This window comes from Chelonoidis abingdonii, chromosome 25 (genome assembly GCF_003597395.2).
Source record: "Chelonoidis abingdonii isolate Lonesome George chromosome 25, CheloAbing_2.0, whole genome shotgun sequence".
NCBI lineage: Eukaryota > Metazoa > Chordata > Testudines > Testudinidae > Chelonoidis > Chelonoidis abingdonii.
The window spans coordinates 20845357-20867822 of NC_133793.1; the positions used below are offsets into that span (position 1 = coordinate 20845357).

General features: G+C 43.4%; 3 protein-coding genes across 10 annotated transcripts in view; 1 reads left to right on the plus strand and 2 right to left on the minus strand.

The window, feature by feature from the left end:
• Positions 1 to 16125, plus strand: part of RPA2 (replication protein A2) — a 17458-nt gene extending 1333 nt beyond the window's left edge. For 3 of the 5 annotated variants that reach the window (XM_032805953.2, XM_032805954.2, XM_032805955.2), the window contains exons 2-9: positions 735 to 838; positions 3514 to 3615; positions 3760 to 3873; positions 6596 to 6670; positions 8018 to 8131; positions 11564 to 11674; positions 12146 to 12240; positions 13662 to 16125. In XM_032805953.2, the coding sequence (XP_032661844.1) occupies positions 735 to 838; positions 3514 to 3615; positions 3760 to 3873; positions 6596 to 6670; positions 8018 to 8131; positions 11564 to 11674; positions 12146 to 12240; positions 13662 to 13746 (800 nt within the window). In that variant the 3' untranslated portion in view covers positions 13747 to 16125. The remainder of the gene's footprint in view (positions 1 to 734; positions 839 to 3513; positions 3616 to 3759; positions 3874 to 6595; positions 6671 to 8017; positions 8132 to 11563; positions 11675 to 12145; positions 12241 to 13661) is intronic. The other 2 variants (XM_075060796.1, XM_075060797.1) reach the window with 1 other exon arrangement.
• Positions 1 to 22466, minus strand: part of HNRNPR (heterogeneous nuclear ribonucleoprotein R) — a 667870-nt gene that overhangs the window by 444674 nt on the left and 200730 nt on the right. The window lies entirely within an intron of this gene.
• The window catches only part of THEMIS2 (thymocyte selection associated family member 2), a 52185-nt gene continuing 46338 nt past the window's right edge, over positions 16620 to 22466 (minus strand). For both annotated transcript variants that reach the window (XM_032805951.2, XM_075060790.1), the window contains exons 4-6: positions 21296 to 22347; positions 20764 to 20941; positions 16620 to 18780 (exon numbers count right to left, since the gene is read on the minus strand). In XM_032805951.2, the coding sequence (XP_032661842.1) occupies positions 18680 to 18780; positions 20764 to 20941; positions 21296 to 22347 (1331 nt within the window). In that variant the 3' untranslated portion in view covers positions 16620 to 18679. The remainder of the gene's footprint in view (positions 18781 to 20763; positions 20942 to 21295; positions 22348 to 22466) is intronic.

The following is a 22466-nucleotide window of genomic DNA, read 5'->3' on the forward strand; positions in this document are numbered from 1 at the left end:
GGTGTAGTGGGGGGAAGGGCTGGGGCGATGTGGGGGAGGGGCTGGCAGGGGGTAATGCGGGTGTGTGGTGGGCTGCAGGGGGGGGTGATGTGGTGGGGCAGACAGTGGGTTCCGCTTTCCTAGTTGTGGGGCTGGCGGGCATGTGTCTCTCCCTTGTGAGGTGCCTGTACATGGCGGAGTCCAGGCTGCTGACCCCCATGATGCTGCCATTCTCCATGGCCTGCTGCCTGGAATCCCCATGACCTCAGCGTTCTGGTGCCTTCTCTGAGCTGTGATGGGGTTTGGACTTGGGTGCAGGTTAAAAATACAGGAGGCTGGGGAGCAAGGGTTGAGGGTGGGGAGAGTGTTCTCCTCCTGTCTTTCCTGATGGAATCCTCTCAGCTCCAGTGCAGAGCCTCATGTTGTTATTTATGGCTGTGGAGCAGGCTTATTGTCAATGGTGCCAATGCTCACTGTTTTATCACAACTCTAATAACATTTGGAGCTTTTTTAAAGCTCCAGTTGCTCAAGTTATGTGAACATATGAGAATCTGCTGCAAAACACCTAAAATTATGACCCCAAAAGCTCAAAAATTATAATGCAAATAACCCCCCCAACACACAATTTTTTTTTACTATATTATGTCTAATTTTAAGCCAATTGCATGCCTTTTTTGGGTGTAACTTGTGGCTTTTGAACATTTGGGGTTGGCAGCACTGTGTTATTAACCTTAATTCTTTCCCCTCTCCCCCAGGTGGCTTTGAGAGTGGCTATGGAGGGCCTGCAATTGGTGGAGGATACTCACAGTCCCCAGGTGGGTTTGGATCTCCTGCAGCCACCCAGGGAGAAAAGAAACAGGTATGTGGTGCTTCCTAGTCCAGATAAGGGTTTGAGAGAATGAGAGAGTTGGGCTTAGCCCACAAGTGCCTGGTCATACTCAGGAGCTCCCCTTGCGGGTTTTGGTCTCTACATTCTTGTCATGAGAATGAGAAGGATTATCTACATCTCTCCTAGCACAGAACAAATTGGGCAGTGTTAGGAACAAACTTCCCAATATATCAAGTAATTGGGAAGCAGTGATGGGAGGAGTACAACAGCTTAGAAGCTACCACTGATTTTGTTTTGTGAGTTGGGCAAGTTATATATACTCTACTTTGGTTTCCCCACTCAGAATAGATATTTACCTCATTAACAGGATGTTGTGGCTTAATTAAACTTTGCAGCTGTGCTATAGCCGCAACCATCATTTTATGACTACTGACCTGGTTACATCAGACATGGCTGAGCTGTGTCCACTCTGCGTTTTTACCTCCACAACAAAAGAATGTATAAAATACTCCTTTGTCTCTACGCCTACCATGTTGCCTACTATGTTTGTATCAGGGAAAACCAGGAGAGCTATCCCGTATGTTCTCAGCAGAGGATAATGAAGCATGAAGGACATGCACCTGGACTAATACCAAGAGTGCATAGGGAAAGTTGTAAGGAAGGAGGAAGACAGGCCAACTCTGTTACACAAACTTAGTTAGGCTATCCCTTCTATGCAGTAAAAAACAAACCCAATGTTATCCCTTGGTTGAGGAAGACAACCATGTGCTAGCCTAGACCACTAGGAAGGGCAGCACATAGTTAACTGTTGTGATTCCTAAGAGTATCAATTGTGAGTGATGTTAGGGGGCTTATTCCTTCACCCTCTCACTTGCTTCTTGCATGAACAGAGAGCAACAATACCCGAAGTCCGAAGGTGCAAACAATTGGATGTTTATTAGGGTGAACTTCCAACAAGCATGATTCCAGTTTCCTTTCTCAGTGTCCCCCTTCCCAGCTCTGACACCACAGAGTCTTGCCTGTGTCCCTGTTCCCATTCCCCCTCCCCTTAGCGAAACATGATTCCAATTCCCTCCCTTACTTCCTGATTGACTGCAGGCTATACAGTAAAACTTGAGTTCTGCTTAGCTATACCTTAACCAATCATTTTAACTAACCAATCCTAACATGATTATTTAACCAATTGTAGCCCACCATCTTAATTGGTTTACACCCAACAAAATTAATTATACAGCAGACAGAAACAATCACAGAACCCGACAGAGATTATACAAACAATAGGAACGGGGAGACTACAGTGATAGAACAATACAGAAATGAGGATTTCACATCCGAGCTATCAAACTAAGTTTCCTTTTACATCTTTTAGGGGCTCTTCCCTCTTTAGGTAATAGGAATATCAGGACAGGATTGTATTCCTAACAGCCCAATAGCACCTTATTTCAGTGTAACTGGTTTGGAATGTGAGGATGTGACCATACACTTCCCAGTTTATGACTGCCTCTGCTGCTTAGCCGAAGGCCTTAGCCTGAAAACAGGGCTCAGACTGTCACAGTAAGAGAAGGCCCTTACACAGACACAGTGATTTTGATTCTTTCTTTTATACCTCTGTAACTAGCTTAGTGATAAGAATACACCTAAATTCTTAAAGTATAGGCCTTTGCAGACAGGCCTGAATATCTGTATCCTAACAAGTGAACTCAAACCATGGTTCGAGCTGTCTCACAGACTCAGTTAAAAATCATAATGCTGACATGGCCTCAATGTTTGTAAATCACTTTGAACATCTCAATCTCAACATGAGTCAGCAATGCTATGCTGTTGCAAAAAAAGCAAATGCAATTTTAGGCTGCATTAACCAAGGCATAGCATGCAAATCACAGGAGGTGATGGTACTGCTCTACTCAGGGCTAGGCCTCAGTTGGAGTACGGTGTCCAGTTTTGGTCACCAATGTATAGAAAGGATGTAGAGAAAGTGGAAAGGATCCAGAGGCGAGCAGCAAAGATGATCAGAGAGGTGTTATATAAGCCATATAAGCAAAGGCTGAAGGAACCCGGTGTGTTTAGTTAGGAAAAGAGGAAATTGAGAGGAAACATGATAGCAGTCTTCAAATACTTGAAAGACTGCCATAAACAGTTGAACAGTTGATCTCTCTTGCCACAGCAGGCAGGGCAAGAGGCAATGGGTTTAAACTGCAGTGGAGCAGTTTTAGATGAAATCTCAGGAAAAACTTCTTAACTGTATGAACAGTAGGACAATGGAACAGACTACCTAGAGAGGTTGTGGAAGCTCCTTCACTGAAGGTTTTCAAAAGGAGGCTGGAGCCATCTGTCTTGGATGGTTTAGACACAACAAATCCTGCATCTTAGCAGGGAGTTAGATTCACAAGATGACCTTTGTGGTACCTTCCAACCCTATGATTCTAGCTGGACCTTTGGTCTGACCCAGTGTGGCTAGTCTTCTATTCTTATGATCTAAAGTGCTTTGCTGAGAATTAACTAGAACAGTGTTACTTGTTTGTGCTGACTTCATAAGAAACATATAAAGGTTATGGAGATACAGTCTTAGTCTTCAGGTAAAAGTGCTTTTAGTACCTAACTTAAGACTTTAACAAGCGTATTTGTGGAAAAATAAAATTTTTAGTTTTGTTTTTCCAAAGATCAAAAGGTGAAATTTTCAGTCTTCTTTAAATTCTCTTTTGCAGCGATCCCGTTCTCAGAATATTGTGCCATGTACAGTGTCTCAGTTATATGCTGCTGAGCAGATTGATGAGACATTCAAGATCCGAGAAGTAGAGATCTCTCAGGTAAGTGAAAAGGGCTGCTGAGTAGGTATTTGTTGTGCAAATGGGTGGGAGGGAAGGTGGTTTTGTGTAAATGTTAAATATTAAACTACTTTGGTCCTAAGTTTTTTCCCAAGTAAACTGATCTCATTTTCTTTTCCAATGCAGGTTGTTATCATGGGGATAATCAGACAGGCAGAGAAGGCACCAACCAACATCCTCTACAAAATAGATGATATGACTGCAGCCCCGATGGATGTCAGACAGTGGGTTGATACTGATGTAAGCACCAACTGGGGTTTAGGGTTGAGACAATAAGTATGAATTCTGATACTTTCTGTCCAGGAATGATGGAGGAAATAGTATTTACCTTGTAAATGTAAACTGAGACCATAGGATAGCTAACCAGCAGGACTAGAGACTGATGTCACAAGTTTAAACTCAATTAAATATCTCACTGACTGCTTTTTTTAAACTGAAAAGACACCAAAGGCCCAGGTTCCCATAGGTACTTAGGAACTCATGTCCACCATTTAAGTGCCACCAACATTCTCAAAACTATTTTCCAGCTGCTGCCTAACCCTGTAGGTGCTTATGTTTCCGCTGTGCAAAGCCACCCAGTCCTGACACTACTCGACAGCTAATGAGCAGCTCGGAGCCCCTTGTTCAAGCCAGAACCCTAGAGCGATTCTCAAATTAGGTTTTCTCCTATCTTGCCAGAGGAGCCCAATCTGGCAAGTGTGCTCAGAGTATGTCTTAACGCTCACAAAAGACAGGGGGTGGGATGGGGACAGAAGCAAGTGAAGAATGTTCCAGGCTTGGGAGTGTGTGTCCATCTATCCCAGTTAAGTCAGGACCTGGGAGATACAAGTTTGAATCCCCATTTTGCTTGATGTGAAGCAAGGAATTGACCCTGACTCTCCCACTATTGGTTATAACAGGGAGGGTGTTGTGTCTCTGGCTTTTCGTGAAAGGGCTGACCTGGCTTGTGGGCCTAACTCCAGGAGAGAGCTCATGGTTGAGAATCCTGAGCGGAGACAGGTGCTTCCCTCTGGGCCATAAGCCCTGCCTCTTTCCTTTGTATTTCACTCTTGGCTGGCTTAGACATCTCCCTGCTCAGCTTGTTGGCTTCTGAGAATCCCTTTCTTAAGTGTGTAACTCTCCATACAAGATGTGTGAAGCCTGGGTGTCTAACTCAGGGCTGAGAATTCCACTAAATAGCAGAGATCTAGGAGTCCATCCTTGCAATGCCTGGGCAATTCCTTTGTGAATCTAACCCCAAATGTCTGATCTGATTCCAGATATGTTGAGGTACTTCTTAGTAATACTTCCTTTGAATAGGTCTATTGAGCACTGGAAGATTCTCTTTTACCTATTCTGTTATAGAGTCTGCTTTCCTTCTCTGCATGTACTTATTGCATGGGAACTGTTTGTGTTCTGAGAACAGACTAGATCCCCCAGTGGATAATTTGAGTGTATCAAAAGAGACTTTATCTGACCTATGTAAACCTAGAAAAGCGTCCTTCACACAGGGATATTTCGTGTTCCTGGGGAATTATTCTCTTGGACTCCAAACATTGTAGTATTTATCCTTCAGGATCTTGATGATGGGGCAAGATTCTTAAAGAATGTTGTTCCTTAACCAAACTGAAGAAGTCAATGTTGAACACCATGAGCACGTCTTCCTCTTCCTCTTTTTAAAAAATAAAAACACTCCTGGTGCCTCTGGGGACTTAGTTTGATTGCCTGCTGGTGTCATGCATGGCTGTGCTTAAGCAAACCTAAAACGTACACTGACGAGCTACTTGTCTTATTCTCACATACACTCAGCCACTTTGTTCTCAACCAGGGGTATTCGTAGTGTGCTGGGCAGTACATCAGCTCATCTAGATATTTGCCTAGTTTTACAACAGGCTACATAAAAAACAATAGCAAAGTCAGTACAAACTAAAATTTCATACAGGTATTGATTTTTGTTTATACTACTCTGTATGCTATACACTGAATGTTCCAGGCTTGGGTGTGTGTGTCCATCTGTCCCAGAATACCCAGTAGTTAGGTCACTCATCCAGGATGTGGGAGATACAAATTTGAATTCCCACTTTGCCTGATTGGGTATAATTGAGAGGGTGTTGGGTCTTTGACTTTTTGTGAGAGAACTGAAATATAAGTACAATATTTATATTTTAATTGATTTATAATTACATGGTAAAAATGATGAAGCAATTTTTCAGTAATAGTGTGCTGTGACACTTCTATATTTTTATGTCTGATTTTGTAAACAAGTAGTTTTTAAGTGAGGTGAAACTTGGGGTACGCAAGACAAATCAGACTCCTGAAAGGAGTACAATAGTCTGCAAAGGTTGAGAGCCACTGCACTAAGCTTATCATTTGAAGAGATGGAATCCCTCTCTATCCTGAAACCACTTTATCTTAAACTAAGACACGTCTCTGGTTTCCTTAGACTCTCGCATACCGGTAGAGTAATGCAGGCTGTCATTGACTGATATTTAAAAGAGAAGTTAAACATGTAACTACAGGCAATACCTAGCTACGGTGAGCAAGTTTGAGACAATTAGATGCTGTAAACTTGAAGTGCAATCAGCAGAATAAAAGGCGGTTTTATGTCTGCCCCAAGATCCCCAGTCAATGTATATGGCTGTATAATTGCATCTTCTTGTACAAAACATTTTTTCTCTTGCTGTACGAAGGACCTTTGAAATGGGGCAAACTGACTGTATGGACGTAGTGTAACTGATTAAACAAAGTTCTGTGAAATGCACAATGTCAACAAATAGAGAAGTATGTTTTCTCCTACTGTTAAAGCTGCAGTGATCATTAGGGTTACTTGGAACAATAGTAGGCAAGAAAACTTCCAAACAGAAATATGTGGCTTTTTAAAAAAAAATGGGTGTCTCTCTTTTTGTAACTTGATTTTACAAATAACAGAAAGGAACTAGAAGGACCAAGCAAATCTTTTTTTTTCTCCCCTTCTCTTTGTAAGGAGGCAGGGAGTGAGAATGTGGTGGTGCCCCCAGGAACTTACGTGAAAGTGGCTGGTCATCTTCGATCGTTCCAGGTAGAATACAGTTCTTTACTTGTATGACTACTTATAAATAGCGGGACTGAAGTGATTGCTGAAGGCGTGGTGCGCCCTATCTGCTGTTTCTAATAGAGCCTGCCCAGGGATTCTGTTGCATCCTTTTTGGGAACCTGATTGTGTTCCACCCATGTCTGTAGCAGCTCCATTGGCTTCAGTGGGGCTTGATCAGGTCCCTGGTGAAACACAGTTCAGAGACAACATTTAATTTTAGACAAACCTTGTCATTTACTAGCACTGCCAATGCCTGCCTTCAGGAATCTGTTTCCAACATGGTTACTAACTATTCAGCCTTCTTACAAATGTTGCATTAATAGATGCCCATTCCAGGCGCCCTGATAACAATTCATATCAACAAACATATCACTATCCAACATGACATAACACCATTCATTTTTATCACAGGTAGGTAACTAGATACACCCACCCCTGCCACTGTATCTGCAGTAGTAAACAGGGGAAGATCTGTCCTCTCAAACTGTCCCCTTCCCAAATGCAAGAGAGAGAAGAGAACCTTCAAGTCATGCTGCATCGCTCAGCAAGTTGTTTCCTACTGACTAAGTAATTGGTTCCAATATCTAATCTCTCAGCATCACTTTGACCTCTCATAATGTCACTTATATGATGCTTTTGTTTGTATGGTAGTAACTCCCAGAGGGTCCAGTCAGGTTACTGGGGAACCCCTTATGCTAGGCACCACACAGATGCATGGTCCCTGCCTCAGCAAGACTGCGGCTGAAGAAAGGAGCTGAACAGTCGTCATTTCAGTAACATAATAAGCACTTATATGGCACTGTATGTGTAAAGCACAGTACAGATACTAGTTTGCTTGAAAGCAAGCTGTGCATTTTTTCCCCCTCAAACTTCTGACTCTTGTCTTTATCATCTAGTCCTAAAAGAAAAGGCACTATTTTGCCCTTCCATTAATACAACTTTAAAAAGGGGATGAGTTCTAATTCTCTCTATAATATTAACACTACTTTTAAAGGGGCACTGATATACAGGACTTTCCAGGATTCTCTGCTGTGGACAGCCACTGCCATCTTGTCTGTACAGTGCTATTGGGTTGGTATGGTGGTATATCTTTGAGATAAATTACTCCCATGAAGGTCTGACACATTCACATAATGTGAATCTGTTCCTGGAGGAAGTTTCATGTTAGGGCTAACTTCAATAACTTTGTCACTGATTTTATAGAAACAAACACTTTTCCCATCACTATCCCTTTGCTCTTTAGGGCTATAATTGCAATGTGTTTTTGCAGACATATTAAATATGTTCCTAGTGTTGTAATCTTTCCAATTGCTTTTTTTCCCTCTCCAAAAGAATAAGAAGAGCCTGGTAGCATTTAAGATCATGCCCCTGGAAGATATGAATGAGTTCACCACACACTTATTGGAAATCGTCAACGCACATATGGTCCTCAGAAAAAGCATCATGGTATGTCCTTGTATCTCTTCTCTGCTCCAGCCCTTATACAGAACAATGTTCCAGGCTGTCTCCGTAAAAGGTTCTTGGAGGAAGTGGGGTTTAATGTGGCAGCATAGTTAATTTCAGGAAGTAGGAGGTTGCTGTGATCATGATGCAGTCACCCTAGCTTCCCCACAGAGATTGTTGCCACTGTGGTACAGCCAACTTCCAGTAGTCTCTATTTGGCACTCTATTTGGATCGGACAGAGACTTCTCTTAGAGGAGAGTCTATTGTTAGAGGTTCTCTAGGTTCTAGTCAGGAGGAGAGGATGGAAGAGGATAAAGTATGGGCCAGATCAGACGAGAAACGTTCACATAAAAAAGAATCTGACACAGCAGAAAAGGGCAGACAAATAAACAGTGACAAGTGTTTTTAAGCGCTTGTACACAAATGCTAGAAGTCTAAATAATAAGATGGGTGAACAAGAGTGCCTCATATTAAAGGAGGATATTGATATAATAGGCATCACAGAAACCTGGTGGATTGGTGACAATCAATGGGACACAATCATTCCGGGGTACAAAATATATTGGAAGGACAGAACACATTGTGCGGGGGGGTGGCACTATATGTGAAAAAAAATGTAGAATCAAAAGAAAAAAATCTTAAATGAATCCACATGTTCCATAGAATCTCGATGGATAGTAATTCAATGCTTTAATAAGAATATAACAGTAGGGATCTATTATTGACCACCTGACCAGGAGAGTGATCATGATGATGAAATGCTAAGGGAGATTAGAGAGGCTGTCAAAATAAAGAACTTGATAATAGTGGGGGATTTCAATTATCCCCATATTGACTGAGTACATTTCACCTCAGGATGAAATACAGAGATAAAATTTCTCGATACTTCAAATGACTGCTTCTTGTAGCAGCTAGTACAGGAACCCACAAGGGGAGAGGCAATTCTCAATTCACTCCTGAGTGGAGTGCAGGATCTAGTCCGAGAGGTAACTATAACAGGACTGCTTGGAAATAATGACCATAATATAATAATATTTAACATTCTTGTGGTGGGAAGAACAGCCCAACACTGTAGCATTTAACTTCAGAAAGGGGAACTATGCAAAAATGAGGAGGTTAGTTAAACAGAAATAAAAAGGTACAGTGACTAGAGTGAAATCCCCGCAAGCTGCATGGACACTTTTCAAAGACACCATAGAGGCCCAACTTAAATGTATACCCCAAATTAAAAAACACACTAAAAGAACTAAAAAAGAACCACTGTGGCTTAACCATGTAAAAGAAGCAGTGGGAGATAAAAAGGCATCTTTTAAAAAGTCGAACTCAGATCCTAGTGAGGTAAATAGAAAGGAGCATAAACCCTGCAAATAAGTGTAAAAATGTAATAAGAAAAGCCCAAAAGGAGTTTGAAGAACAGCTAGCCAAAAACTCAGAAGGTAATAACAAAATGTTTTTTAAGTACATCAGAAGCAAGAAGCCTCCTAAACAACCAATGGGGCCCCATGACAATCGAGATTCAAAAGGAGCGCTTAAAGACAATAAAGTCATTGCGGAGAAACTAAACAAATTATTTGTTTCAGTCTTCATGGCTGAGGATGTTAGGGAGATTCCCAAACCTGAGTCATCCTTTGTAAGTGACACATCTGAGGAATTGTCACAGATTGAAGTGTCACTAGAGGAGGTTTTGGAATTAATTGATAAACTTAACAGTAATAAGTCACTGGGACCAGATGGCATTCACCGGAGAGTTCTGAAAGTACTCAAATGTGAAATTGCGGAACTATTAACTATGGTTTGTAACCTGTCCTTCAAATCGGCTTCTGTACCCAATGACTGGAAGATAGCTAATGTAACGCTAATATTTTAAAAGGGCTCTAGAGGTGATCTTGGCAATTACAGATTGATAAGTCTAACGTCAGTACCAGGCAAATTAGTTGAAACAATTGTAAAGAATAAAACGGTCCGACACATAGAAGAACATAACTTATTGGGCAAAAGTCAACATGGTTTCTGTAAAGGGAAATCATGTCTTACTAATCTATTAGAGTTCTTTGAAGGGGTCAACAAACATGTGGACAAGAGGGATCCAGTGGACATAGTGTACTTAGATTTCCAGAAAGCCTTTGACAAGGTCCCTCACCAAAGGGTCTTATTTAAATTAAGCTGTCATGGGATAAAAGGGAAGGTCCTTTCATGGATTGAGAACTGGTTAAAAGACAGGGAACAGAAGTTAGGAATTAATGGTAAATTCTCGGAATGGAGAGAGGTAGCTAGTGGTGGTCCCCAAGGGTCAATCCTAGGACCAATTCTATTCAATTTATTCATAAATGATCTGGAGAAAGGGGTAAACAGTGAGGTGGCAAAGTTTGCAGATGACACTAAAACATGCTCAAGATAGTTAAGACAAAGCAAGACTGTGAAGAACTTCAAAAAGATCTCACAAATAAAGTGATGGGGCAACAAAATGGCATATGAAATTAATGTGGATAATGTAAGTAATGCATATCGGAAAAATAACTCCAACTATACAGACAATATGATGCGGGCTAATTTAGATACAACTAATCTGGAAAGAGACTTTGGAGTCATCATGGATAGTTCTCTGAAGACGTCCATGGAGTGTTCAGCGCAGTCAAAAGCAGACAGGATGTTAGGAATAATTGAAAAGGGATAGATAAATAAAACAGAGAATGTCTTATTGCGCCTCATATAAATCCATGTATGCCACATCTTGAATACTGTGTACAGTGTGGTCTCCTCAGTTAAAAAGATATATCTGCATTAGAAAAAGTTCAGAAAAGGGCAACTAAATGATTAGGGTTTGGAACAGATCCCATATGAGGAGAGATTAAAGAGGCTAGGATTTTTCAGCTTGGAAAGAGGAGACTAGGAGGATCTGAACAGAGGTCTATAAAATCATGAGTGATGTGGAGAAATTGAATAAGAAAAGTTATTTACTTGTTCCCATAGTAGTAAGAACTACTGGGGTCACCAAATGAAATTAATGGGCAGCAAGTTTAAAACAAAAAGGATGTCATCACACAGCGCACAGTTCAACCTGTTGAACTCCTGCCTGAGAGGTTGTGGAAGGCTAGGATATAACAGGATTTAAAAGAGAACTAGATAAATCATGGAGGTTAACTTCCATTAATGACTATTATCCAGGAATGGATGAGTAAGGAATGGTGTCCCTAGCCTCTGTTTGTCAGAGGGTGGAGATAGATGGCAGGAGAGAGATCACTTGATCATTACTTGTTAGGTTCACTCCCTCTGGGGCACCTTGCATTGGTCACTGTTGGTAGACAGGATACTGGGCTGGATGGACCTTTGGTCTGACTCAGTATGGCTGTTCTTACGTTCTTATATGTTCTCTGTCTTATTACTGTGGCCTTGAAGTAGTTTGTGACCACAGCTGTTTTATTCTGTAATTTTAGACAACATCAAAAACGCCTCAGTCTCTGGGCTCCTTTGGGATGGGTGATATGGCAAGCTATGGATGTGGCAGTAATGTGCCAGTGAATGGACTTACAGCACATCAGAGTCAGGTATGTGTGAACAGTAACTTGTCTTTACAGTAATACAGCGATCAGGATGCATGGACACTGGATGCATGGATGTCGAATGCAATGTGATACAGGACAAATTAAAGTTTAGTTATTACATAAAGGTCATATTCTATCCATCTTTTTTGTAACCCTTCCATTGACTGGTGGGAGTTCAGCCATAACCTGAAGATAGTAAGTAGTGCTAAACTTATGGCAGACTCATGGACTGTAACTAGAAATGGAATTCAACTCTCCCTGTGGAAGGAATATGTCATCCTCCAGTAACAGGAAAAGTTGCAAGCATTCTGCAAATGGAACAAATACATTTGTGCTCAGTAATAGCAACGTCCATGGAGTGGAGGCAATGCTGTCTGGAGTTTTTTACCTAAGTCTATGGGAACATGAAATGGAGGAGTCTGCTGTGCTCCTGAGTGTACTGCTAACCATGTCTGTAACTTCTTACTTTGTCAGGTGTTAAATTTGATTAAAAGCTGCCCTGATCCAGAAGGCTTGAGCCTGACGGAGCTGAAATCCCTACTACATAACATCAATATGACAACAATCAAGTAAGTATATAGAGACAAAGGATGTTCTGGAAACCAAAGCTGTCCTCCCTGAACCTACTTAGTTGTACCTGACAAATAGAGAGTGAGATAAAGAAATGCACTGTCTCTCTGTAGGACACAGGAGTGCTGGGACTCCAGATATTGCCTCATGTATCTTAATGGATGGAACAATAGTGAATGTTGGGGCAAAGATCCCATTAATTCTTTCAGGTCAAGAATCTGCTTTTTCCTTAGCATATGGTGCATTGTTACACAGATTAATTCTATCACCAAGGTATTGGTGGGATACTCACTCACTTCCATTATTTACAATAGAGGTTAATTTGAAAAGACTTTCTAAAACAGAGGTGCCTGTTAGCAGGTAGCTGTCACAGAATGACTTCATCTGAGGACTTAACAGGCTTAAAGGTGAATTCCAGAGATCTTGCTAAAAACTCAACTTATCTAGGAATATTCTCAGAAAGGGATGAGTTTATCCAAGACAGAACAGCACTGTCTTTAAACAGTTTGATATCCTGAAATGTGTACTTACTGTGCACTCCCTGGCTCCTGTCACTCACTCACTCATGCCCGTCACCCCAATCGGGGTATGGGCCGCCAACCACGGATCTCCAGAGTCTTCTATCCTGGGCCATTCACTCTAGCTGGTTCCAGGTATAGCCCATTTTTTCTGCCACAGCAATATTGCACCCCTTGCCCTTCCCTCCTTCCACATTTACATAGAGCAAGAGCCATTATCTTCCCGCTCTTTCCTTTCATACTGACCAGTTTCTCATGCTTGATGTCAACCCAGATCTAAACATTTCTTAAAACTTCAGAAAGATGAGCTGAGTAGTTGGAGTTGAGTGGGACACCGATGAGCTGTATCAGCTTGTAATAATACTGTTTTTATATTTGTGTAAGTTACTTGTGACTGAAATAGTACGGGCAATGTGTCTGTTTCTGTTACATATCTGAATTTGAAGCCCATTTTGCATACCAATTCACTGCGGTGGACTGGCTTCTTACCCCCCCCCCCCCCCCCCCCCCCCGCAACCTAGCCTTCCTGAGTATTGGAAAGGTGTTGGGGCTCAGCATGTCATTTTAGATCTTGCCATTTTCTATATCCCATCTCATTTTGCAACAGGCAGCCATAGCTATTTCCTCTAGCTGAACAATGTTAAGTGGTGGTGTTTTTCTCCCATAGTTGGCAGGGGCTAGAAGCTATTGGGTGGGCCACATAGGCTTTCCCTTGGGAAGGTGTGTGCTCATCCTAAATAACTTTGTTTCCCTTTGACACATGGAGCAATTTGGCTTGCTGTGGAGAAAGGGCTGCTGAAGCATTTGCATGGGATGCTGGAGGAGAGCAGTGGCAATGATCTGAGGACATGCTCCCCAGAAAGAAGCTGTCAATAATGAAATGGTTGTTTTTCCTTCCTCAGGCAAGCGGTTGAATTTCTTAGCAGTGAGGGACACATCTATTCCACTGTGGATGACGACCACTATAAATCTACAGATGCTGAATAAAGGTGCTTCTGAGAGTTGCCCTATCTCATTGGGTTTGGTTCCATGCAAGCATCAATCTATGCTGCACTTACAGTGTTATGTGTACATATCTTAAAGCAGCTCTACCAAGCTTTTCTCTGCAGAAGGTGATCTCTGCTACTTACATCCCTTGAAAGCCACAGTTACTCTGTGAGCATCCAGAATTCTCAAAGCAAGAGCAGCAAAGTAAATGTACAGTATTCCCCTAAGCAGACTCAAATAATATAATGAGACAGAGTGACTAAAGCTTAACCAGCTTTTCAGGGGAGAAATGACCTCTGTGTGAAGAACTGGAAGCTTCAGAGCCTTTGTTCATCTAGTATCCTTCTCATATAGCACCACTGGTAAGGGGGTGGGAGGGAGTGGGTCTGCCCAGCCTCGTCACTGGCAGATTGTTCTGAAATGGCTTCTCAGCGTGGCCAGCCTTCAGCCTCTTTATGAATTAAAGATGGGATATTCTTAGAGAGTCTGCCAAGGTACAGTGCTTAAGAATAGTTGTCTACTTTCTGCACTTCTTACATCTATATTTGTATTACAGGATGATCCTGTTAATGAAACTTTTGATATTCCAATAAAACTTTTTAGTTTGGGATGGATTTGCTTGTGGTGGGCATTCTCAAAGGCAGAAAAGCTTCCACCTTGATGGAACTTACCCCTGGTATATTCCCTGAACTGAATAAACAGATCCTGTACTTTCTCCTCCTGTGATGGCAAATGCATCAAGCCTTTGGAGTAAACTTTTTTTAAAGGGTTAAACTTTCACAAAAAATGTGAATACCATAGAAAGGTCAGAAACTAAATGTAACACTCCAGGATTTTTGTCTTTATTAAAAACAAAGATAACATCAGAAGTTCTAATTCTGCTGATGACCCATGTGGAGCTCACTACATAGTTCATCATGTTGAACTTTTTTCCTCTCTTTAAAAATAATAATTTCCTTCTTTAAAATAAAAATAAAGTTGCAAAAATAAAGCACTAATATTTAGGAAATGCCAGAATTAAGGTTGCCTACATAAACTTTGCTTCAGCCCCCTTGTGCTTATGCATCATCATAACTACTTGCATGACCATTTTATATTTTTTTCCACAGGTTCCCTGCCTCATTCAGTTAATGATGCCCACTGTATGGGTACCTAGTCAGTATTTTTTTATCCTCATTCAGTGTGGGACCTCATGCTTATTTACTGTACACCATCCAAACCCTGCACAGAATAAGAAATTTTCCCAGGGGCATTTTTTATGGCATTCATTACTGTAGCACCTGTGTGGCACTGATTACTGAGTGTTAAAGAACTTAGATGGGGAACTGTGGCCAAGTTTAAGGCCAAAATTATTAAGTGCCCAACTTTGGATGCCCATGGCCTGATTTTATTTCTGAGTGCTTAGTGTTTTTTAGCACTTTATATATTCCCAGCTGTCACTGACTTCAGTAGCAAAAGTGAGTGCTTGGCAGGTCCCGTGTATCTCATGTTGGGCACCCAGAACATGAGGAACACACAGTGACCCTCTGGGAGAAGTTTGGCTTAAGTGACTTGTCCAGCATTAAGGAATACCTATCTGGTGGAGGTGGGAATGGAGTCATTTTCCAGGGTAGCATTCAACTGCTTTAACTATGAGTCCCCTGCCTTATTTGCTACTACCCAGCTTCCGCAACAAACAAGGCAGGGGTCCTACAGACAATAGCTTCCTTCAGTACACAACCCTGATTGAGTATCTGAGCAACATCTGTCCAGTGCACTAAATGAGGCAGGGGTCCTGTGATTTAAAAAAAAAAAAAAAAAAAAAAAAAAAAGGGAGGGGGGAGCAGCATGATTGGAACTGGGTTGTAATTAACAATCTTGAATCTGGCACTTCTCCATTTCAATTGCTTCAATTTGCAATCTTAATGTTTTCTATGTAGTCTTTTTATATGTAAATGAGAGTAAGGTTTTACTGCTCTTTTGGCACTGCAGAAGCTGTCCAGCTTTGGAAGCTGGAGCTGGATTATTGTTCACACATCAACAGAACTGGCTTTGCCCTCTAGTGTCTTCAGATTCTGCTCCATTACACCTGTGCAAGCCCACTGAATGCAATATTCTCTTCAGGTTCTCGTTGCAGCAGAGCTGTGCCAAGGGTATAATTTTGAGGACAAGTGATGTACAGGTATAACTAGCAGTTTTGGGGGTATGGACTCTAGTGATGCAATGTAGATATATGAAAATCAAGCTAGTGCAATAAAAACCCCACAGTGCTGGGTCTCAGCCAACTCAGGTGCACAGCTTGGACTGTTGAACTAAAAAATTGGGCTTGGGCTGGAGCTGGGCTCTGAGACCCTCTGCCCTATCACCAAGCTCCAGATCCCAGTATGCTTTTAAAGATTTTTTTTAAAAAATCTTTGGCTGACAAACTGAGCAGACCTGCTGGAGAGTAGACAAGAATAAATGTGGAGCTCCACAAAGCCATTGTTAAAGTCATATTACAGAGTATAATCCTCCCTTTGGCTGGATGACTAGCAAAAGGACCTTGCTTTCAGTCAGATGGAGGGGTTAGGTTTCAGATTTCTTTAGATTCTTTTCTACCGGTTTCTGAAAGCAGTCAGCTGGTGTCTTCCAGTCCTGCTTCCACCAAGCTTGTCATGCCTGCATTGTGTTCAGATTTCAGGGGGTTGTGAAAGGAGGGGAAGTGCTCTCCTGCACTGCATGATGCTGCCATTGAAGAACCTCAATTTTTATACCATTAAAATCAAACAAGCCATGCAATTATTTCTCCTCCCTCTCCCTTGATGCTCTTTGTGACATATGCATTTTGTTGCATAGAGAATATTGATCCCGAGGCTTCAAGATATTTTTCTAAACTTTAAATAAAACCGCTGGGGTTGTATTATGACACTTTTTATTGGATTTTTTTTTTTTTTGCCACCTTATAAATGAAAGCCAAAGACCAAGGGCGCAGCAGGGTCATCACAAGCATCACACTGGGCATGCCAAAGGAAGACAGGGCAACAGGCTTGCTCACAAGCACAAGGTACCCTGTGAGCTGAAGGACAGGTGGAACATTAGCAGCAGTTGTCTCCAGCTGTGAGCAAAGATGTAGCCTCTGGTTGTCTAAAAATGGCTGAGACAAACCAGCAAATCACTGAAAGTAATGGGGGAGGGGGTTCACAACTGCAGCTTTTTACAGTGTTCTCAAAAGGAGAAATGAGTTCAGCTGGAGCTGTAGAGTGTGTTTAATTCCAGCCCTCAAAGTGCTTCTCCATAGAACATTGTGCCTTGGTGTTTGAGTTGTGTCCTCAGGAGAGCCAGGGCAACCTCTCCAATTATGTAAATGTGTGAGCAATTTGTGTGGGTCCCAGCTGTAGCCAGCACTGCACTATACAAAATATGCTAAACAAACTAACTAACCCAGATCACTGTATGCTGGCAACTGTACTGATTCTTGCACAGGAGGAGATATTCTGAGGCTTACATTGCCAAACCTGGATGCCTAAAGTTAGGTTTCTAAATACATAGTGAGGCACCTAAACAAAGTAGCCTAATTTTCAGCAGGGCCATGTGCCCACAAATCCCACTGACAGGAGTGAGAGCTGCTCAGCACCTTCCTTAATGAAGCTGCTTCTGTTAAGTCTAACTTTAGGCACACAGGGTTGAAAGCTTTGGCCTGCCCAGATGACCTACAATATTAAACCACACCCAAAACAGCATGCAGCAGCTGCAGAAGAGTGTTTGTTATCCATGCAGTGAGGGTGAAAGATCACTCAAGCACTGCCCGCCAAGTGGTAGATGACTGCCTATGGGCCTCAGTGTGAGTGCACACAGGTGAGGCTTCAGGGGTCAGGGCTGTCCCTAGCTATTCTGGGGGCCTGGCTGGGGCTGCGTACCTGTACTTTCCGCTGCTGGTGAGTGCAGGCCCTGCACTGCTGCAGTCCTCAGGAGCGGGGCTGGGGCTGGGGCTGGAGCAGTACGCAGCTGTGCAGGGCACCAGGAAATTTGGTGCCCCAAATTTCATGGTGCCCCATGCAGCTGCGTACAGGTGAGGACAGCCCTGCCAGGGGTGCTGTGTTTCCAGCGCCTTACTTACAGCTCTGAATTAAGGTGATTCAGATCAAGTATAAATGCAGAAAGCAAGCTCTAGCACTAGCACCACATCCCAGAAGCTTACAATGGGGTATACAGGTTTATACAGGGGTAAGAACGTGGTGCATCCCTTGGGTAAGTAGTAAAACCGTTCCCCAAGTATATTGTCTTGGGGTCACTTCTGAAATATCCTAGAGCAGGTGCAGGAGAGCAGCATGCCCTGACCATCCCTCAGCTGGCATGCTGATGCAGGATCAGCTTTGCTCTGCTTAGCTCAAAAGTGTAGATCAGAGTTCAGAGGAGCTGAATCCACACATCTCAATTACTGAAGGGAGACTCCCCTGAATACTGGGACTCTGCCTGCTAGGGGAATTATTGGAGAGACTGTTTGTTAACCCGCCTATCTGTCCTGGCGCACCAGTGTAAACCAGGGGTTCCAAACATAGGCGCTAGGGGTATTGCAGCACCCCTAGACTTGAAGTGTTTCCCCCCATAAACAGAATTTACAGTTTGATTCAATGGCTCTTGGCACCTCCCACTATACAAATTATTCCAGCAACCCTGGTTCCAAACTACACAGCTAAGGACAGCGCTTAGCTTACTATAGGACCGATAAAACCAGCCCTCTGCTTTAGTACGTAGAGGACAGGTCTCTGAATGTGCAGGCTTGCTTGCAGCACAGGGGAGCAGTGACTGCTGGAACCCAGCTGTCTCTTCAGGTTGCACTGGTGAAGGCAGTTGGAAGCCACTTCATGGGACTCAGTGCTGCATTTAGCTTTTGCAAGTGCTCATCTCTGAGTTTAAGAACTGGGAGTGGCTTTGGCGTAGGCTGGCTTCTTGTCATGTTCTGTAGGCCGGAGTCCTAGTAGTGAAGAACAGCCTTCTGCATTTTATCGATTGTTTTTATAAGGTCATCATCAATTAGTTCATAGTCATGGTCAGAGCCATCACTGACATTCGCATCTAAAAGGAAGAGGAAAGAGAATACCATGCAGGTGCTGTGACAGCATTTGGATGCCCTGGATGACTCCATGTGCTAAGATACTAGGGAGGTACAGGCTATAGAAACCCTTTAGAGAGGCAGATTCTTGGTCTCTTTCTCCTTCCCTGCCAATGTTGAGAGGCCTTGTGATGCAAGAGTAATTCTTTTATCTGAATACAACACGGCAAAGGTGACTAACAGCAAAAAGCCCAGGAGCAAGAGCATAAAAAGCAATGGGTAATATAGAGTCTTTGCATGTTACTAAGAACACAGCATATGCTGTGCTTAGTCAGACCAATGACCTAACCAGACTGGTGTCTGGCTTCTGTCAGTGGCCAGTAGCTGATGCTTTGAGGGGGATGACAAACAAAACAGTTCAGTGAACCTAGAGCCAATTTTGGGGTGCTGTTAGTGGGAGGGCACATCCTTTCCAGCCCCTGCAGAGATCAGTTCACATCCTCAAGAATGAGATTTATTTTTATGATTGTAGCCTACTTCGCTTTATGTGCACTGGCATGAGGTTTACCCCTTGCTGTGTGTGCTCCCTGAGTTGAGACGGCTTGATTTCTTCTTACATTATATTAAAACTTTAAAGAATATGAAAGTTGAAAAATCGAGCACTCAAAAGTTAGAAAGCATCAAAACTAAGGTTGCTTGCCTGGACAGCCTCAGTGAGGTGAGGGGTTGGTGGGTGGGTATTGTTCCTGTTTTACATATAGTTAAGGCCAAAATTGTTATATGGTCAACTAATTTTGGGTGCCCAATTTGAGATGCCTAGGCCATGCTTTCTTAAAGTACTGATATGCATTTTATAGTACTGTGTATGTTCAAGCACAGATCCCACTGACTCTAGAGCCAATCAAAAATTTCCTGCTGAAAATAATGTTTTCTGAAAACCGACAATATCTTCCCGTGAAAAATTTAATTTTTATCAATAAAAATGTTCTAAACAAAAATTGTAATCTAATTTCTTTTCAAATTGAACTTTAATTTTAATTTTTGAAATAATTTTTTTTGAGACCAGGTTTTTTCCTCCTTTCTCACTCTGTTTGTTTGTTTGTTGCTGAATGTGGTAGAATGAATAAGGTCTAGAATTTTTTTTTCTCCCTTTTCTTCTCTATAAGTTGTCAAATCTTCCCCAACTTTAGAAAAGTTACCAAGGGACAAAAGGAGAAATGAAACTGTCATTCTGTTACTTGGAAACTTTTCCAAAGTTGAAGATTTGAAACACTACAGATTGGGAAAAAGGACTGTGTGAGGAAAACCTTGGTCTGCATTCATTTTATTGCACTCAGTGGCAAAAAGGGGGAGAACTAACTTCTGACTACTCAAATTTTTTGGTAAAATAGTTTAAACATTTGAACCTTTTGAAACAGGAGGAAATTCCAAATGGCCCAATGTTTTGAAAAGTGATTTTTCTATTTCTTGGTCAAATCTAATCTCTGTGCAGGCTGATAGGAGCCAGAAAGTTGAGGCTGCAGAGGCAGGGGAAACCCCCTAGTAGTGAACTTCCCAGCCCCTGCAGTGGTCAACCCTCCCAGACCCCCTCTCCAGCTCCCACAGCAGGAAGCAAGTAATTATTTCCCACTCGCTTTTTTTAGAATTGTGTCCAACATTGCATCCCAAGCAATGGGGGCACCATTTTAAGAGAGATATACCCATCTCCTAGAACTGGAAGGGACCTCAAAAGGTCATTGAGTCCAGCCCCCTGCCTTCACTAGCAGGACCAAGTACTGATTTTGCCCCAGATCCCTAAGTGGCCCCCTCAAGGATTGAGCTCACAACGCTGGGTTTAGCAGGCCAATGCTCAAACCACTGAGTTATCCCTTCCCACCATATCACAGCCCAGTAGTTTTCCCTTAGTGTCATCAGATTAGTCCTAATAATTTTGCCACAGTGCATCATGCTGTGCACTTCCTTTTCATCTTTAGTGCTACAGCAGCAAGTCTATTGGACAGTCTCACCTCTGGCCTCTTTGAAGGGTTTCTTAGGCTTGGGGGTCATCTGCGAGCGAATCTGATATGGTGAGTACTCATTCGGGGAACTCCGGACAGCCGAGGGACTCCTCGCATTCCTAGGCTTGGGGGACGGCAGCATAGACTCCTCGGGTGTGCACTTCATCTTGGACAAAGGGGGCAGTGGCTAATGGGAAGAGGAACAAGATGGATTTTAAAAACAAAAGGCTGTAGCTCAGTCTGTTGAAGATGCTGGTAGCGGGTGTGTGGACTACAAGCCATAGGATAGTTGCCAAGAAAATCCAGTCCCAAATGGACACCAGAGAGCTGGGGTGCAGGATTTCGGCTAGAATTTCTGCAGGGAAGTGGGGTGATCAGCAAGGACCCCAACCTCTGCACAAGTCCCCTTCTTTCCCAGCTCCTCCTGTGTTCTGCTGCCTAGCTGAGTCCTTCTGTGATGCAGTAAAAGAGCTGCTCTGCCCCAAAGGGGAATACGCAACACACACACACACACACGCACGCGCGCGCGCCCCCCCAGTACCTTTGGTTTCTCAGTGACCTCTTTGGTTCCAGATAGCTGGGTGCCTGCTTTGTCCCTGAAGTCGCTTCTTTTGGGGGGCCGCGGTGGGGGAGCCTCATTGCTAGGCATCAGCTTTACCAAATGATAATAAAAGGATTCTGTCAGCTCTTCAACTTTTGACATGTCTGTCAGGGGTGTCTGCGATGAGGCAGGCTCCTCTGTGAAGAACAGGGCCATGTCCAGCCACTGAGGAGGGATCTGGAAGCTCACTGACGGCGCCTCACACAAGCTGGTCACTAAGAAGGTCTCGGTGATTCGTGCTTCCAGCCGCAGAGCAGAGAAAGAGCCCAGGATGTCATTGGCAAGGGAAGAATCCTTGCTTGCCACCTTGACCTCGCAGGGCAGTTGAAGCTGCTCCACTATCTCGGGGAGGCTGTATCTCCTGCTATCGCTGACCTCTTCCACAAAGCCGCCTTCCAGGTGCAGCGGCAGCATGAGCTGTTCACTCTCCTCATCCTCGCCACTGCTCCTGCTGCACAGGAGGACGTCAATGGATTTGTGCTCTGCCTGCCTGCAGACCTGGGTCTTTGTCAGGTGCAGCACGTCCAGCCGATCCCCCATGCTGAGAGATGGCAGATCCTCCTCAGGGCTCTCACAGTCTTTAGTCACCACCACGCGCAGGCACTCACCCTTCCCCAGACTTGCTGTCAGGTCAAAGACTGTGGGGAACTCCCGGGGGCGTCTCCGAAACTTGCCCTGGTAGGTGCTGGAAAGCAGGAAGTGCCGGGAGCCCTTTCTGCCCTTGCTGGACGAGGCGAGGATCCTCCAAGCACAGGACTTGCCATGGATTTGGATCTTCTGCCCCTTCTGCAGGTGGGGAATCCAGTCGTTCTCGAAGATAGGTGGGTACTCAGGACCCTCCAGGATCTCAGCCTGCAAGGGGAAGGCCCCCTCCAGCCGCAGGACCTCGCTTAGCATCAGTGGCTTGATGAAGTGGATGTGTTGAGACACCTCGGTGACATCCTCCACATCCACTTCCAGGGTGGAGGGGATTTTCACCACCTCCTTCCGCACTGCAGGGGGGAGATATGCATCAGTGAGAGCCAGCAATCCCAACCCCAGCCAGTGTCACCCCATTGACCCTGGTGATGCCAGCTGGGAATCAGGCCCCAGATGCTTTTGCAGCCTACAA